Source organism: Leucoraja erinacea, chromosome 12 (assembly GCF_028641065.1).
Source record: "Leucoraja erinacea ecotype New England chromosome 12, Leri_hhj_1, whole genome shotgun sequence".
Classification (NCBI taxonomy): domain Eukaryota; kingdom Metazoa; phylum Chordata; class Chondrichthyes; order Rajiformes; family Rajidae; genus Leucoraja; species Leucoraja erinaceus.
The window spans coordinates 47287247-47300987 of record NC_073388.1 but is presented as its reverse complement, the minus strand read 5'-3'; the positions used below and the strand labels follow the sequence as shown (position 1 = coordinate 47300987).

General features: G+C 41.2%; 1 protein-coding gene across 1 annotated transcript in view; it reads left to right on the top strand.

The window, feature by feature from the left end:
* The window catches only part of gpc4 (glypican 4), a 71197-nt gene that overhangs the window by 14765 nt on the left and 42691 nt on the right, over window positions 1-13741 (top strand). The window contains exons 2-3 of the mRNA XM_055644088.1: window positions 9694-9852; window positions 11170-11561. Coding sequence (XP_055500063.1) covers window positions 9694-9852; window positions 11170-11561 — 551 coding nt within the window. The remainder of the gene's footprint in view (window positions 1-9693; window positions 9853-11169; window positions 11562-13741) is intronic.

Below are 13741 nucleotides of genomic sequence, written 5' to 3'. Positions count from 1 at the left end.
ATTGTTTAAGAAGGAACTGCAGATGCTGGAAAATCGAAGGTAGACAAAAATGCTGGAGAAATTCTCCAACATTTATATCTACCTTTATTATTGTGGTAAGTCTAGATCTATAAAAGAAGACTTTCTAATAACTTGCTCACGTACAAATAAATGTCTTGTATAATATAATACATTGTTGGGATCATAAGAATAGAATTGTATATGTTACAGTCATCATACATTGGGAAGGAAATTAAGGCTTTAATGTGTGCTCCTCGTGGCATGTCGTTGTTCCATATAACACCATTTATCATGTATTTTGAACACCACTGATCCGTGTACATTGTGTATATTTAACACCATTGATCCCGTATTTTAAACACTATTTCAAACCGGCTTAAATGCAAGCTGATTCGGGATCGCCGCGGCTTGGAGGTCCCGAATCGGCGGCCTCCTACCGGAGACCGGGGCATCATGATGTTATAGGCCGCGGGCCGGCAGTCGGAGCTCTCCTCCTGCGAGGATTCCCAGACTCCATGACGGAAAGTGCACGCTGCCCCCCGCGACTAGAAGCTCCGCGCACACCGCGGCTTCAGGATGTTGTAGTCGGCGATCAGAACAATTCTTCTGGCGAACCCCGGCTCCGTGATCTGAGCTATAGGAAGAGATCGGGCAGGCCACACGACAGAAAGTTATAATTTTTTCCTTACCATTCGTCTTTAGTGGGGAACCTGAGGAAAGACTGCTATAAAGTGCTCGAATCGCTTACATTGACCATTCGAGCACTTTATAGCAGAACAACTCGCTACGCTTGTAGATGTGAACGCCATGACAGAAGCTTATTTAAAAAAAAAAAAACCCTCATATATTTGATTCCCAAAATGGCGCGAAAAAAATTGCCCATGACCGTACTATGGCTTTTTCGTCAAGTGGTCTAACTTGCTCCTCTAGCATCTTTGATTCCACATATTCTGGTTACACTGGAGTATGTTTTTCTCCACATGGATAATGAGAGGTGTGGTTCAGTTTTCATTGGCACTTGGTACTGTGATGTGGGTGTACTGACATTGATTACCTCCCTTTCAGTTATGTTTTCAGGAGAGGGCTGGCGGTGGTAAGGGATATGAATGTTATGTTGATACTTCCCAGAAGTCAGCGACTTGGCTACACTTTGGTTCTCAATCAATATTCAAGGTGGAAATGGAAAAGTCCCAAAAATTGCATCAAGGCTATACACAGTAGTGGTTGGTAACTAAACCCACAGATGTGTTTGAATTGGCGGTTGATTAGTTTAGTTAGAGGGTGTGCCCACATGGAAATGCAGAAATCAGACTGCAATGGTGATATAGTATTATTTTCAACAGGAAGATGCTGCAAAAAATAGTGTTTTCCTTTAACTTAGTATAATGTAATAACTAAAATTCCCAAATTAATGAGAGCCTCTGCTGCATACATATACATACAAGGAATGTGAATGTGAACAACGGGGTCAACACTAATAACAAAGTGAAGGCGAGAATCTTGGGTTGACATGGGGAGTTCACACTAGGATATTGTTTTGGATCAGGCATTTGGCAGAGAGTGAATTTCCATGTTCATTCAGTTTCTGGTTAAGGTTAGGATAGACTCTATAGAGGCATTGAACATATCCAGTCCCAGACACGGGCAGTCCTGAAGTTGACCCTCGGCATCACGGGACAACTGCTGTTTTACTCTGTGTTTAAGAAGGAACTGCAGATGCTGGAGAATCGAAGGTACACGAAGGTCTGAAGAAGGGTTTCGGCCCGAAACGTTGCCTATTTCCTTCGCTCCATAGATGCTGCTGCACTCGCTGAGTTTCTTCAGCTTTTTTGTGTACCTGCTGTTTTACTCTCTTTGTTGCTGCCTCGTGCTTCCATCCCTATAGGAGTAGCACTGTTGGGTTGACCAGACCAGACTAGGTCAGAGCAACAAGTTTGAGCTCAGACCGCCACACCTGTGCAGTGTTGATCCCCTTATCTGAGGATTCCGTTCATCCGTGTAATAAATGGAGGAGATCTCAGGCTGTCCAGAAGAGTCATTGTTCAGTGAAAAGCAGAACACCATGGCCCACAACACGTCCCAGCTGCACTAGTTCCATCTGCCTATGTTTGGCCCATATCCTTCTAAACCTGTCGTATCCATGTACCTGTCTAATTGTTTTTTAAATGTTGTGATAGTCCCTGCCTCGACTCTCAGCTCGTTCCATACACCCACCACCCTTTGTATAAAAAGATTACCCCAAGATTTCTATTAAATCTTTTGACCACATTGAACCCATGTATTCTGGTCCTTCGATTTCCCCCTACTCTGGGCAAGAGATTCTGTGCATCTACCCAATTTATCCTCTCATGATTTTATGCACCTCTATAAGATCACCCCTCATCCTCCTGCGCTCCAAAGAATAGAATTCCAGCCTACTCAATCTCTCCCAATAGCTCAGACCCTCGAGTCCTGGCGACATCCTCGTAAATCTTCACTGTACCCTTTCCAGCTTAATAACATCTTTACAATAACATGGTGCCCAGAACTGAACACAATACTCCAAATCCGGCCTCACCAACGACTTAAATAACTACAATATGGACTCCCAACTTCTATACTCAGATTTAAACTGACTTTGAAGTGACAGCTTTATGGTTTGTGGCTTGAGAGTGTGGTTTGTGCACAAAGATCATCAAAGGAAGTTGTTTGTTTTTATGCGCCTGCATAGCTTTGAAATATTTTATGCACACAGTTGTAAATCAGAATAATCTTTTCACCACGTAGACCTCGGAAACAGCAACAACTTCGATTTAGCAGAAAGTTTCCCAGGAATGTAATCAGACAAAAGCTAACAACTGACAATTGCTCTATTCAAGAGAGAGTACGATAGAGCTCTTAAAGATAGCGGAGTCAAGGGATGTGTGGAGAAGGCAAGAACGGGGTGCTGATTGTGGATGATCAGCCATGATTACAGTGAATGGCGGTGCTGGTTCAAAGAGCCGAATGGCCTAATCCTGCACCTATTATCTATTGTCTATTGAACGAAAGACCTGTGTGTTAGGACAGGAACTAAAAGCATGTTAAGAGGCAGATGTTCAAGAAAAGTCTTGAAGTAGACAGGTTTTGGAAGTGACTTTCAGAGCTGTACTGGTATGATGTTGAATTTGTCTGAAGTCGGCAAAGGGTAAAAATAATGAAGTTACTACTGTAAGTGATATTTACAACATACTTTTCTGACATTTAGTTGCCATTTAGTCATATTCTCGAGTTCTTTTGTGGTCTAATGTTTGTAGTGATGAATTCGCAATATTGTGCCGTGGTTTGTTTAGAATATGCAGCTTTTATGTTCCAGTATTTTAAAGCACCTAAAAATGTTTGAGGATGCAACAAGTAGAATGGATAAAGGAGAGCCAGTGGATGTGGTGTATCTGGACTTTTGAAAAGCTTTTGACAAGGTCCCACACAAGAGGTTAGGGGGCAAAATTAGAGCACATGATATTGGGGGTAGGGAATTGACATGGATAAAGAACTAGTTGGCAGACCGGAAGCAAAGAGCAGGACTTAATGTGTCCTTTTCAGAATGGCAACCAGTGACTAGTAGGGTACAGCAAGGCTCGGTGCTGGAACCCCAGTTATTTACAATATATATTAACGATTTAGACAAGGGAATTAAACGTGACATCTCCAAGTTTGCGGATGACACAAAGCTGGGTGGCAGTGTGAGCTGCGATGAGGATGTTATGAGGCTGCAGGGTGACTTGGATAGGTTGGGTGAGTGGGCAGATGCATGGCAGATGCAGTATAATGTGGATAAATGTGAGGTTATCCACTTTGGTGGCAAGAACAAGAAGGCAGATTATTATCCGAGTGGTGTCAGTTTGGGAAAAGGGGAGGTGCAACGAGACCTGAGTGTCCTTGTACGTCAGTCACTGAAAGTAAGCATGCAGATACAGCAGGCAATGAAGAAAGCTAATGGCATGTTGGCCTTCATTGTGAGAGGATTGAGTTTAGGAGCAAGGAGGTCCTACTGCAGTTGTACAGGGACCTGGTTAGACCGCACCTAGAGTATTGTGCGCAATTCTAGTCTTCTAATTTGAGGAAGGACATTATTGTTATTGAGGGAGTGCAGTGTAGGTTCACCAGATTAATTCCCGGGTTGGTGGGACAGACATATGATGAAAGAATGGGTCGACTGGGCTTGTATTCACTGGTATTTAGAAGGATGAGAGGGAATTTTATAGAAACATATCAAATTCTTAAAGGATTTCAGGCTAAATGCAAGAAAAATGTTCCTGATGTTGGGGGACTCCAGAACCAGGGGTCACAGTCTAAGAATAAGGGGTAGTCCAGTTAGGACTGAGATGAGGAAAATAAATTTCACCCCAAGAATTGTGAATCTGTGGCATTCTCTGCCGCAGAAGGCAGTGGAGGCCAATTCACTGGATGTTTTCAAGAGAGAATTAGACTTAGTTCTGAGGGCTAAAGGAATCAAAGGATATGGGGAAAATCAGGAACGGGTTACTAATTTTAGATCAGCCTTGATCATATTGAATGACGGTGCAAGCTTGGAGGGCCGAATGGCCTACTCCTGCACCTATTTTTCTATGTTTCTAAGTTTTCTATTTTTTTATCTAAAAGCACTGTCTTTGGTACAAGAATGGTATATACAAGGCTTTTTAATTCCTCTTAAATTGCAGCTCACTGCATACAAGGGTGGTGCAGTGGTATAGTTATTCCCTTACTGTGCCAGACACCTGGGTTCGATCCTGACTATGGGTGCTGTCTGCACGGATTTTGTAAGTTCTCCTTGTGACCTGCGTAGGTTTTCCCGGGAGCTCCGGTTTCCTCCCACACTCCAAAGACGTATAGGTCTGTAGGTTAATTGGCTTGGTAAAATTGTTAATTGTCCCTGGTACGTGTAGGATATTGTTAGTGTTTGGGGAACTCTAGTCAGCATGGACTCGGAGAGCCGAAGGGCCTGTTCCCACGGTGTATCTTGAAACTATCTCAACTGCAATAAATAATTTAAAACCTGCATTATCATTATCCCGTTCCTTGTTCATTCATCAGCTATGAACATAGAACAGTACAGCACAGCAGCTGGCAAATTGGCTCACAAAGTCTGTGCTCAACACGATGCCGTTACACTAATTTCCTCTGCTTGCCCATGATCCATATCCCTCCATTTACTGCATTTTCATGTACTGATCCCAAAGTCTCCGAGATACCACTATTGTATCTGCCTCCATCACTACCCCTGCAAGGCGTTCCAGGAACCCACCACTTCCTGTGGCGCTGCGTACTCTACACTTGCAGGCAAAGACACTAATCGCGAAGCCGGTTCCGAAGATGGCGCAAAAAATCACCCATGACCTACTACGGCTTTTTAGCCGAATGGACCATCTTGCTCGGCTCTATGATCTTTGGTTGACACAGGCGAGGGGAGAAATTTTGATGGGCAGATGGTTTAACAAAGTTGAAAAACCTACCTGAATCGTCTTTGAGAATCTGCCCCAGGCCGTGTGCGCGATTTTGGCGCTGTTTAGAGGGGGCGGGTTTAAAACGCGATTTTTACTAGGCTGTTGCAATCGAAAATGTTCAGCCTAGTAAATCATTAACGAAAAATCGCTGAAAGACCCCGTCGCAAAAGGTATTATTAGTTTTTATGGCCTTGTATAATAGTAGTTTAAAAATCACTCTCTAAACCTGCGACCTCTCGCAGCCCCAGGGTTTTATAAAGCAAACAATTTAAGGTATGTACCTTATTTTTACATTAAAAGGGGCTTCTTAAGAACCCTGTATATAAAGTTTTCTATAGCGAGTAGCTCATTTTGGGCTCTTTATATCCCGCAGTATTTTTCTGGGCATTTGAGGGCACAAATCCAGCGCAATGTGAACGTTCTAAAACAGCGCGTTCACAGGAACTCACTAGAAAGCCGATTTAAAATGGACTTTAATTTACAGCAATTGAACACTAAATTCCTTCCATTTGGCCTATAAATTGATGTAAATGAGATTTAAAAATCATGTTTTATTGTGAATTATTTGTGAATATTATTTGGACACTTAGGCTATTTAAAAATGTTAATCATTTATTAAGAAATGGATAGATGTTTAGATCTAGTAATTGAAGTTTGAAATTAGGTACAATTGGGTAACTAACTAATTATATGCATTAATTTCAGGTCATCCAAGTAAGATTATTTTATATTTGTTTCAGAATGGTTCAATCTATGATAACTGAAAATTTCATTCAGTTCTCTTAATTTTTAAGAAGGTTATGGGCTTTTGACTGTCCATGATCACAGCTTTTTTGTTATGTCCATAGAAAATCAATAGGGAACAAGATGTTAATTTCCGAGTATGAAAATGGCCATAACCTTTTTAATTACTTGAGATATGAAAGTGAATTAGGTGTCAAATTAAACTTATTTTTATGCTTTATCTGATGGGATAAATTGCAGACTTGATTTTTTAAATCTCAAAATTTTGTAACATTGCTAAACAAAGGCCAGAGATGAAAAGATAGAAGGTGTGAGGGATGTGCTAGTTGTCAAATTAGAGGAAGGAGTGCTGGTGGAAGGGGAGAAATATGACAAACATTATTGGAGCTTGCTTGTTTATAGGGGTATCCATAAGTGGAGCATTTGGAACACAGGAATGGCCTGCAAATGGAATACAACAGGTGATTTGAATGCAATCAAAAGTAATAATTTTGTGTTGGGATTAGTCAGAAAAGCTGAATTTATATTGTATTCTAACATGGAACCTGAACAAATAGCAAGCAGGATAATGATGTTTCTGAACTGTTTATGGTTCTAAAGAAGGGTCTTGACTCAAAACATCACCTATTCCTTTTCTCTAGAAATGCTGACTGACCCGCTGAGTTACGCCAGCTTTTTGTGTCTATCTTCGATTTAAACCAGCATCTGCAGTTCCTTCTTATACAGATGATGTTTCTGTGGACAGGTGGAAGAAGGAGCGAGATGGGGGGTGGGGTGAATGAGTGTTTGAGGAACATTGGTACTGGTCAAAATATTTTAAATCATCTTGCTATTCTATCATTCAGTAAATCATAACTGATCCAGCAGAGGAGGACAAATGGCTTAATTAGGAAAGGGAAAATAGATTATGAAAGAAAACTGGCAGGGAACATAAAAACAGACTGCAAACGTTTTTTTATATGTGAAGAGAAAAAGATTAGTTAAAACAAATGTAGGTCCCTTGCAGTCAGAAACAGGTGAATTGATCATGGGGAACAAGGACATGGCAGACCAATTGAATAACTACTTTGGTTCTGTCTTCACTAAGGAAGACATAAATAATTTGCTGGAAATAGCAGGGGACCGGGGGTCAAATGAGATGGAGGAACTGTGTGAAATCCAGGTTAGCTGGGAAGTGGTGTTAGATAAATTGAATGGATTAAAGGTTGATAAATCTCCAGGGCCAGATAGGCTGCATCCCAGAGTACCTAAGGAAGTAGCCCCAGAAATAGTGGATGCATTAGTGATAATTTTTCAAAACTCTTTAGATTCTGGAGTAGTTCCTGAGGATTGGAGGGTAGCTAATGTAACCCCACTTTTTAAAAAGGGAGGGAGAGAGAAAACAGGGAATTACAGATCAGTTAGTCTAACATCGGTAGTGGGCAAACTGCTAGAGTCAGTTATTAAAGATGGGATAGCAGCATATTTGGAAAGTGGTGAAATCATTGGACAAAGTCAGCATGGATTTATGAAAGGTAAATCATGTCTGACGAATCTTATAGAATTTTTCGAGGATGTAACTAGTAGAGTGGATAAGGGAGAACCAGTGGATGTGGTGTATCTGGACTTTCAGAAGGCTTTTGACAAGGTCACACATAAGAGATTAGTATACAAACTTAAAGCACACGGCATTGGGGGTTCAGTATTGATCTGAGTAGAGAACTGGCTGGCAGACAGAAGCAAAGAGTAGGAGTAAACGGGTCCTTTTCAGAATGGCAGGCAGTGACTAGTGGGGTACCGCAAGGCTCAGTGGTGGGACCCCAGCTATTACAATATATATTAATGATTTGGACGAGGGAATTGAATGCAACATCTCCAAGTTTGCGGATGACACGAAGCTAGGGGGGCAGTGTTAGCTGTGAGGAGGATGCTAGGAGGCTGCAAGGTGACTTGGATAGGCTGGGTGAGTGGGAAAATGCATGGCAGATGCAGTATAATTTGGATAAATGTGAGGTTATCCACTTTGGTGGCAAAAACAGGAAAGTAGACTATTATCTGAATGGTGGCTGATTAGGAAAAGGGGAGATGCATCGAGACCTGGGTGTCATGGTACACCAGTCATTGAAAGTAGGCATGCAGGTGCAGCAGGCAGTGAAGAAAGCAAATGGTATGTTAGCATTCATAGCAAAAGGATTTGAGTATAGGAGCAGGGAGGTTCTACTGCAGTTGTACAGGGTCTTGGTGAGACCACACCTGGAGTATTGCGTACAGTTTTGGTCTTCTAATCTGAGGAAAGACATTCTTGCCATAGAGGGAGTACAGAGAAGGTTCACCAGACTGATTCCTGGGATGTCAGGACTTTCATATGAAGAAGGACTGGATAGACTCGGCTTGTACTCACTAGAATTTAGAAGATTGAGGGGGCATCTTATAGAAACTTACAAAATTCTTAAGGGGTTGGACAGGCTAGATGCAGGAAGATTGTTCCCGATGTTGGGGAAGTCCAGAACAAGGGGTCCCAGTTTAAGGATAAAGGGGAAATCTTTTAGGACCGAGCTGAGAAAAACATTTTTCACACAGAGAGTGGTGAATCTGTGGAATTCTCTGCCACAGAAGGTAGTTGAGGCCAGTTCATTGGCTATATTTAAGAGGGAGTTAGATGTGGCCCTTGTGGCTAAAGGGATCGGGGGGTATGGAGAGAAGGCAGGTACAGGATACTGAGTTGGATGATCAGCCGTGATCATATTGAATGGCGGTGCAGGCTCGAAGGGCCGAATGGCCTACTCCTGCACCTATTCTCTATGTTTCAATGATCTGTTTTAAGCTCCAAACATCATGGATCCTCCCTCAGTTCAATGTCAAGGTCGTGTTGCAGGTGTGGTTCTGGTAGAACTCATATTCAGTGTCTTGAGATGAAGCCAATGTTCACTTGCTTTTAATGATTTCTATACATTGACCTTTATTTTATTATTCAACCGTGGTTCCAACTCATCATATTTTTGAAAATATTCTTCAATAATCTTGGATACAAACTGAATGATCTCATACTTCGCACTCTATCAGTGATTAGCAGCTTTCTATTGCCAACTCTGTTGCCAACTAGATTATTGGCAATAAATCTACAGGCCTCACCTCTTTCATCCAAGTTATGTTTGAATTTCATTTAAAAAAGTAGACTAGGTGGCCATGTAAAACTGCCCAAATATTCAATTATATAATGGCTAATGCTGTAGCCGACTCATTTATTTCAGCCGAGCTTCGTATTGCCCTTTCACTGTCCATTATATCGATCTCCTCCATCATAACAGGTTCCCTATCCAGGCTGTTTCATTGTCTGTAATTCCATTTGTTTCAATTTGTTTTTGTCCTTTTAGGATTGGTGTTGGGGTTTTAGCTCAGATTGTGATGTATGAAAGATAGATCCTTCACAGATACACAAAAATGCTGTGGGCTCAGTGGGAATAGACATCAAAGTAAGAATGATCCAATCTCTTTCACTTGCTGCCAGGAGATCACTTGAAGGTGTGTCCTCAACTCCACACATGCTGTACCTCTGAAATGGAAGAGAAGCTCAGCCAACAAAGCCAGCAAGAGTTCAGCAAAGAAGTGTTGGAGACGAGCAATGCGCTGCACTCAACCTTTGCTTCCAGATATAAGAAATTTGATGGTAAGTCTAAGGGAGAAATATAATTTAATGGGAATTTAATAATTGCTCGTGTATGCGATGTAAATAGTGGAGGGATTGATATATAATTGTTGTTTGCCACATTAATATTTATATTGTTTTTGCCAATGGTATTTGGATTGTTACAAGCTCTAAATGATAAAATAACATTTGTTTACACGTACACCATGTATGGGAATTGTTCATGCTTAAGATCTGATAGCAGTTGTGGAGACATGGTTGCAAGGTGACAAATGCATGCAGTGAATGGTCTTGGGATATTTGACAGTTCAGGTGGTTTGGTGGAAGGCAAAAGGAGCTGGGAAAGCTGTTAATAAAGGATGACATCAGTGCAATGGTGATGAGTCATATTGGCTCAGGAGCTCACTAAGGGAGTCGGTTTAAGAGGAGATGGGAAATGTTATGTTTAAGTTGTGTAATGGGCCCATTATAGAAATGGAAGACAGTATAAATAGAGAGTTAATGCAGATATGTCAGAAACGCACTGAACGTTAATTTGGATTGGGTCTATTAAGGTAAGGGTTGGTAAGGGCAGCCGTGAGGATAACTTCATGGATTATATTTGAGAGATTTCTTTGAGCTGTGCATTGAGGAAGCTACCAAGGACTAGGCTGCTTTAGATTGTGTACTATGTAATGAAAGAGAATTAATATTTGCACGGTAAAGTATGCCTTGGGAAAGAATGACCGAATATGGTAGAATTTCAAGGTTGAAGGTGAGAAACTTGGGTATGAACTTCGTGCCATGGGAGAAGAAATTGAAGTTCTGGATGGGCTAAAAGCTATTGAGGAATTGCAAGTAGGGGTCAAAGTGAATAGAGGACATGGTTCTGATGAGATGCATTTTTTTGTCATATCTGGACTTGGGGTAAAGTTTTAACGTGACTTTGTTGGAATATTGAGTGTTTCGGAGGCAGATGAGGTGAAGACAAATTTCTAGGTGATTTTCAATTGCAAATTTTTCGCCATCATAGATTTAACCAATATTGGTTAAATATTCTCCAATTCCATGGAGAAAAAGTGTGAAGAGTAGTTATGATCCGGTGAAGAGCTGATGGAGAGGTTAAGGCTAAGTGGATTCCAGTATTGCAACTATTCAATGTTTTTAAAATAACCTGAAAAAGGGAACGCGTGTCATTGTTTACAAATTCTGATAAATCTAACTACTTAACTGTTTAACCTACTTAAGTCTACCTACTTTTGTTATAATGGTCGTGAATGTTAAGACTTGAAGTGCTTGCTTTAATCAATAATCATCAAATAATAGATGCTAACAAAACGAATTCATTCATTTCCACAGAATTTTTCAAGGAATTAGTAAATAATGCTGAAAAATCCTTAAATGATATGTTTGTACATACTTACGGCATGGTTTATAAGAAAAACGCAGACGTGTTCCAGGACTTATTTAAAGAGTTGAAGAAATACTACATGGCTGGAAATCTAAACTTGGAAGACATGTTGAATGACTTCTGGGCTCGTCTTCTGGAGCGGATGTTTCGGTTGATAAACCCTCAATACCATTTCACGGAAGAGTATCTGGATTGCATTAGCAAATATACAGAGCAGCTGAAGCCATTTGGAGACGTGCCACGCAAGCTGAAACTCCAAGTGACAAGGGCATTTATTGCTGCTCGAACATTTGCACAAGGCCTTAGAGTTGCAAGAGAGGTTGTGGGCAAAGTATCCACAGTAAGTAAATTGTTTCTTTATCCAAAATCTCTTCATTTTGGTATTGTTTATGAAGTAAGAATCACATCCAGACTTTGATATTTATCACTTCACACTCAAACCGCATTACAGGTTCACTTTCTATGGACATGCAAATTTCCCCACAAAACTGCATTTTCAACGTTCATGTTTTCAAACTATAGTTTAACAGTTCAACAATTGACGCAGTCTATTTTACATTGCTTCGCTTCATTTACCAGTACTGCATCGCGTGGTTGTTTTACTGTTTAAAAAATTGTTTCAATGCCAGGTATGGTGATAGTGGTATTAATACAGGCCAGAGACAGTGGTGTGACTGAATGGAATAGGGATGTTATTGCAGGATGCAACTTGGCTGGTTGAGAACCTTTTGGCAAAATAACTTAGACCACAAATAACCCATTCTTCCACTATGTCTGCCCCCTTGCTTTCTCAAAACAAAATTAACTAATCGTCCTTACAACTGAATATTTTTGCATACTCACTTGAGATGCAACCATGCCATGATGAAACATTCGACATACTCTTACATTTTTATTTGCAAAGATGAATATTTAGATTTGTAAGCAGCTGTGTATTTGAATGAATGCAAGATCTGTGGTTGAGTAAAGCTACTACTCAGTGGGTCAGGCAGCATCTCCGGAGAAAAGGAATAGGTGATGTTTCAGGTCGAGACCCTTCTTCAGACTGAGAGTCAGGAGAAAGGGAAACAAGAGATATAAACAGTGCTAAAGAGATATGACAAATTAAAGAAAGATAAGCAAAAAGTAACAATGATCATGAAAAAGTGGAGCCAACAATGGTCCATTGTTGGCTGTGGGATTCGTGATAACGTGTTATACAGACTGAAACATGGGTTGTGATGCATCGGTGATAATTTTCCAATATTCTATAGACTCAGGATCAGTTCCTGTGGATTGGAGGGTAGCTAATGTTATCCCACTTTTTAAGAAAGAGGGAAAACAGGGAATTATAGACCAGTTAGCCTGACATCGGTGGTGGGGAAGATGCTGCAATTATAAAAGATGAAACAGCCAGACATTTGGATAGCAATAACAGGATCGGTCTGAGTCAGCATGGATTTACGAAGGGGAAATCATGCTTGACTAATCTGGAATTTTTTGAAGATGTAACTAGGAAAATGGACAAGGGAGAGCCAGTGGATGTAGTGTATCTGGACTTTCAGAAAGCATTTGATGAGGTCCCACATAGGAGATTAGTGGGCAAAATTAGGGCACATGGTATTGGGGGTAGAGTGCTGACATGGATAGAGAAGTGGTTGGCAGACAAGAAACAAAGAGTAGGGATTAACGGGTCCCTTTCAGAATGGCAGGCAGTGACTAGTGGGGTACCACAAGGCTCGGTGCTGGGACCGCAGATATTTACAATATACATCAATGATTTGGATGAAGGGATTCAAAGTAACATTAGCAAATTTGCGGATGACACAAAGCTGGATGTCAGTGTGAACTGTGAGGAGGATGCTATGAGAATGCAGGGTGACTTGGACAGGTTGGGGGAGTGGGCAGATGCATGGCAGATGAAGTTTAATGCAGATAAATGTGATGTTATCCACTTTGGTAGCAAAAACAGGAAGGCAGATTACTATCTAAATGGCGTCAAGTTGGGAAAAGGGGAAGTACAACGTGATCTGGGGGTCCTTGTACATCAGTCTATGAAAGTAAACATGCAGGTACAGTAGGCAGTGAAGGAAGTGAATGGCATGTTGGCCTTTATAACAAGAGGAATCGAATATAGGAGCAAAGAAGTCCTTCTGCAGTAGTACACAGCCATAGTGAGACCACACCTGGAGTATTGTGTGCAGTTTTGGTCCCCTAATTTGAGGAAGGACACTCTTGATATTGAGGGAGTGCAGCGTAGGTTTACAAGGTTAATTCCCGGGATGGCGGGACTATCATATGCTGAGAGAATGGAGCAGCTGGGCTTGCACACTCTGGAGTTTAGATGGATGAGAGGGGATCTCATTGAAACGTATAAGATTGTTAAGGGATTGGACACACTAGAGGCAGGAAACATGTTCCAGATGTTGGGGGAGTCCAGAACCAGGGGCCACAGTTTAAGAATAAGGAGTAAGCCATTTAGAACGGAGACGAGGAAACACTTTTTCTCACAGACAGTGGAGGCAGGTTCTTTGGACGCTT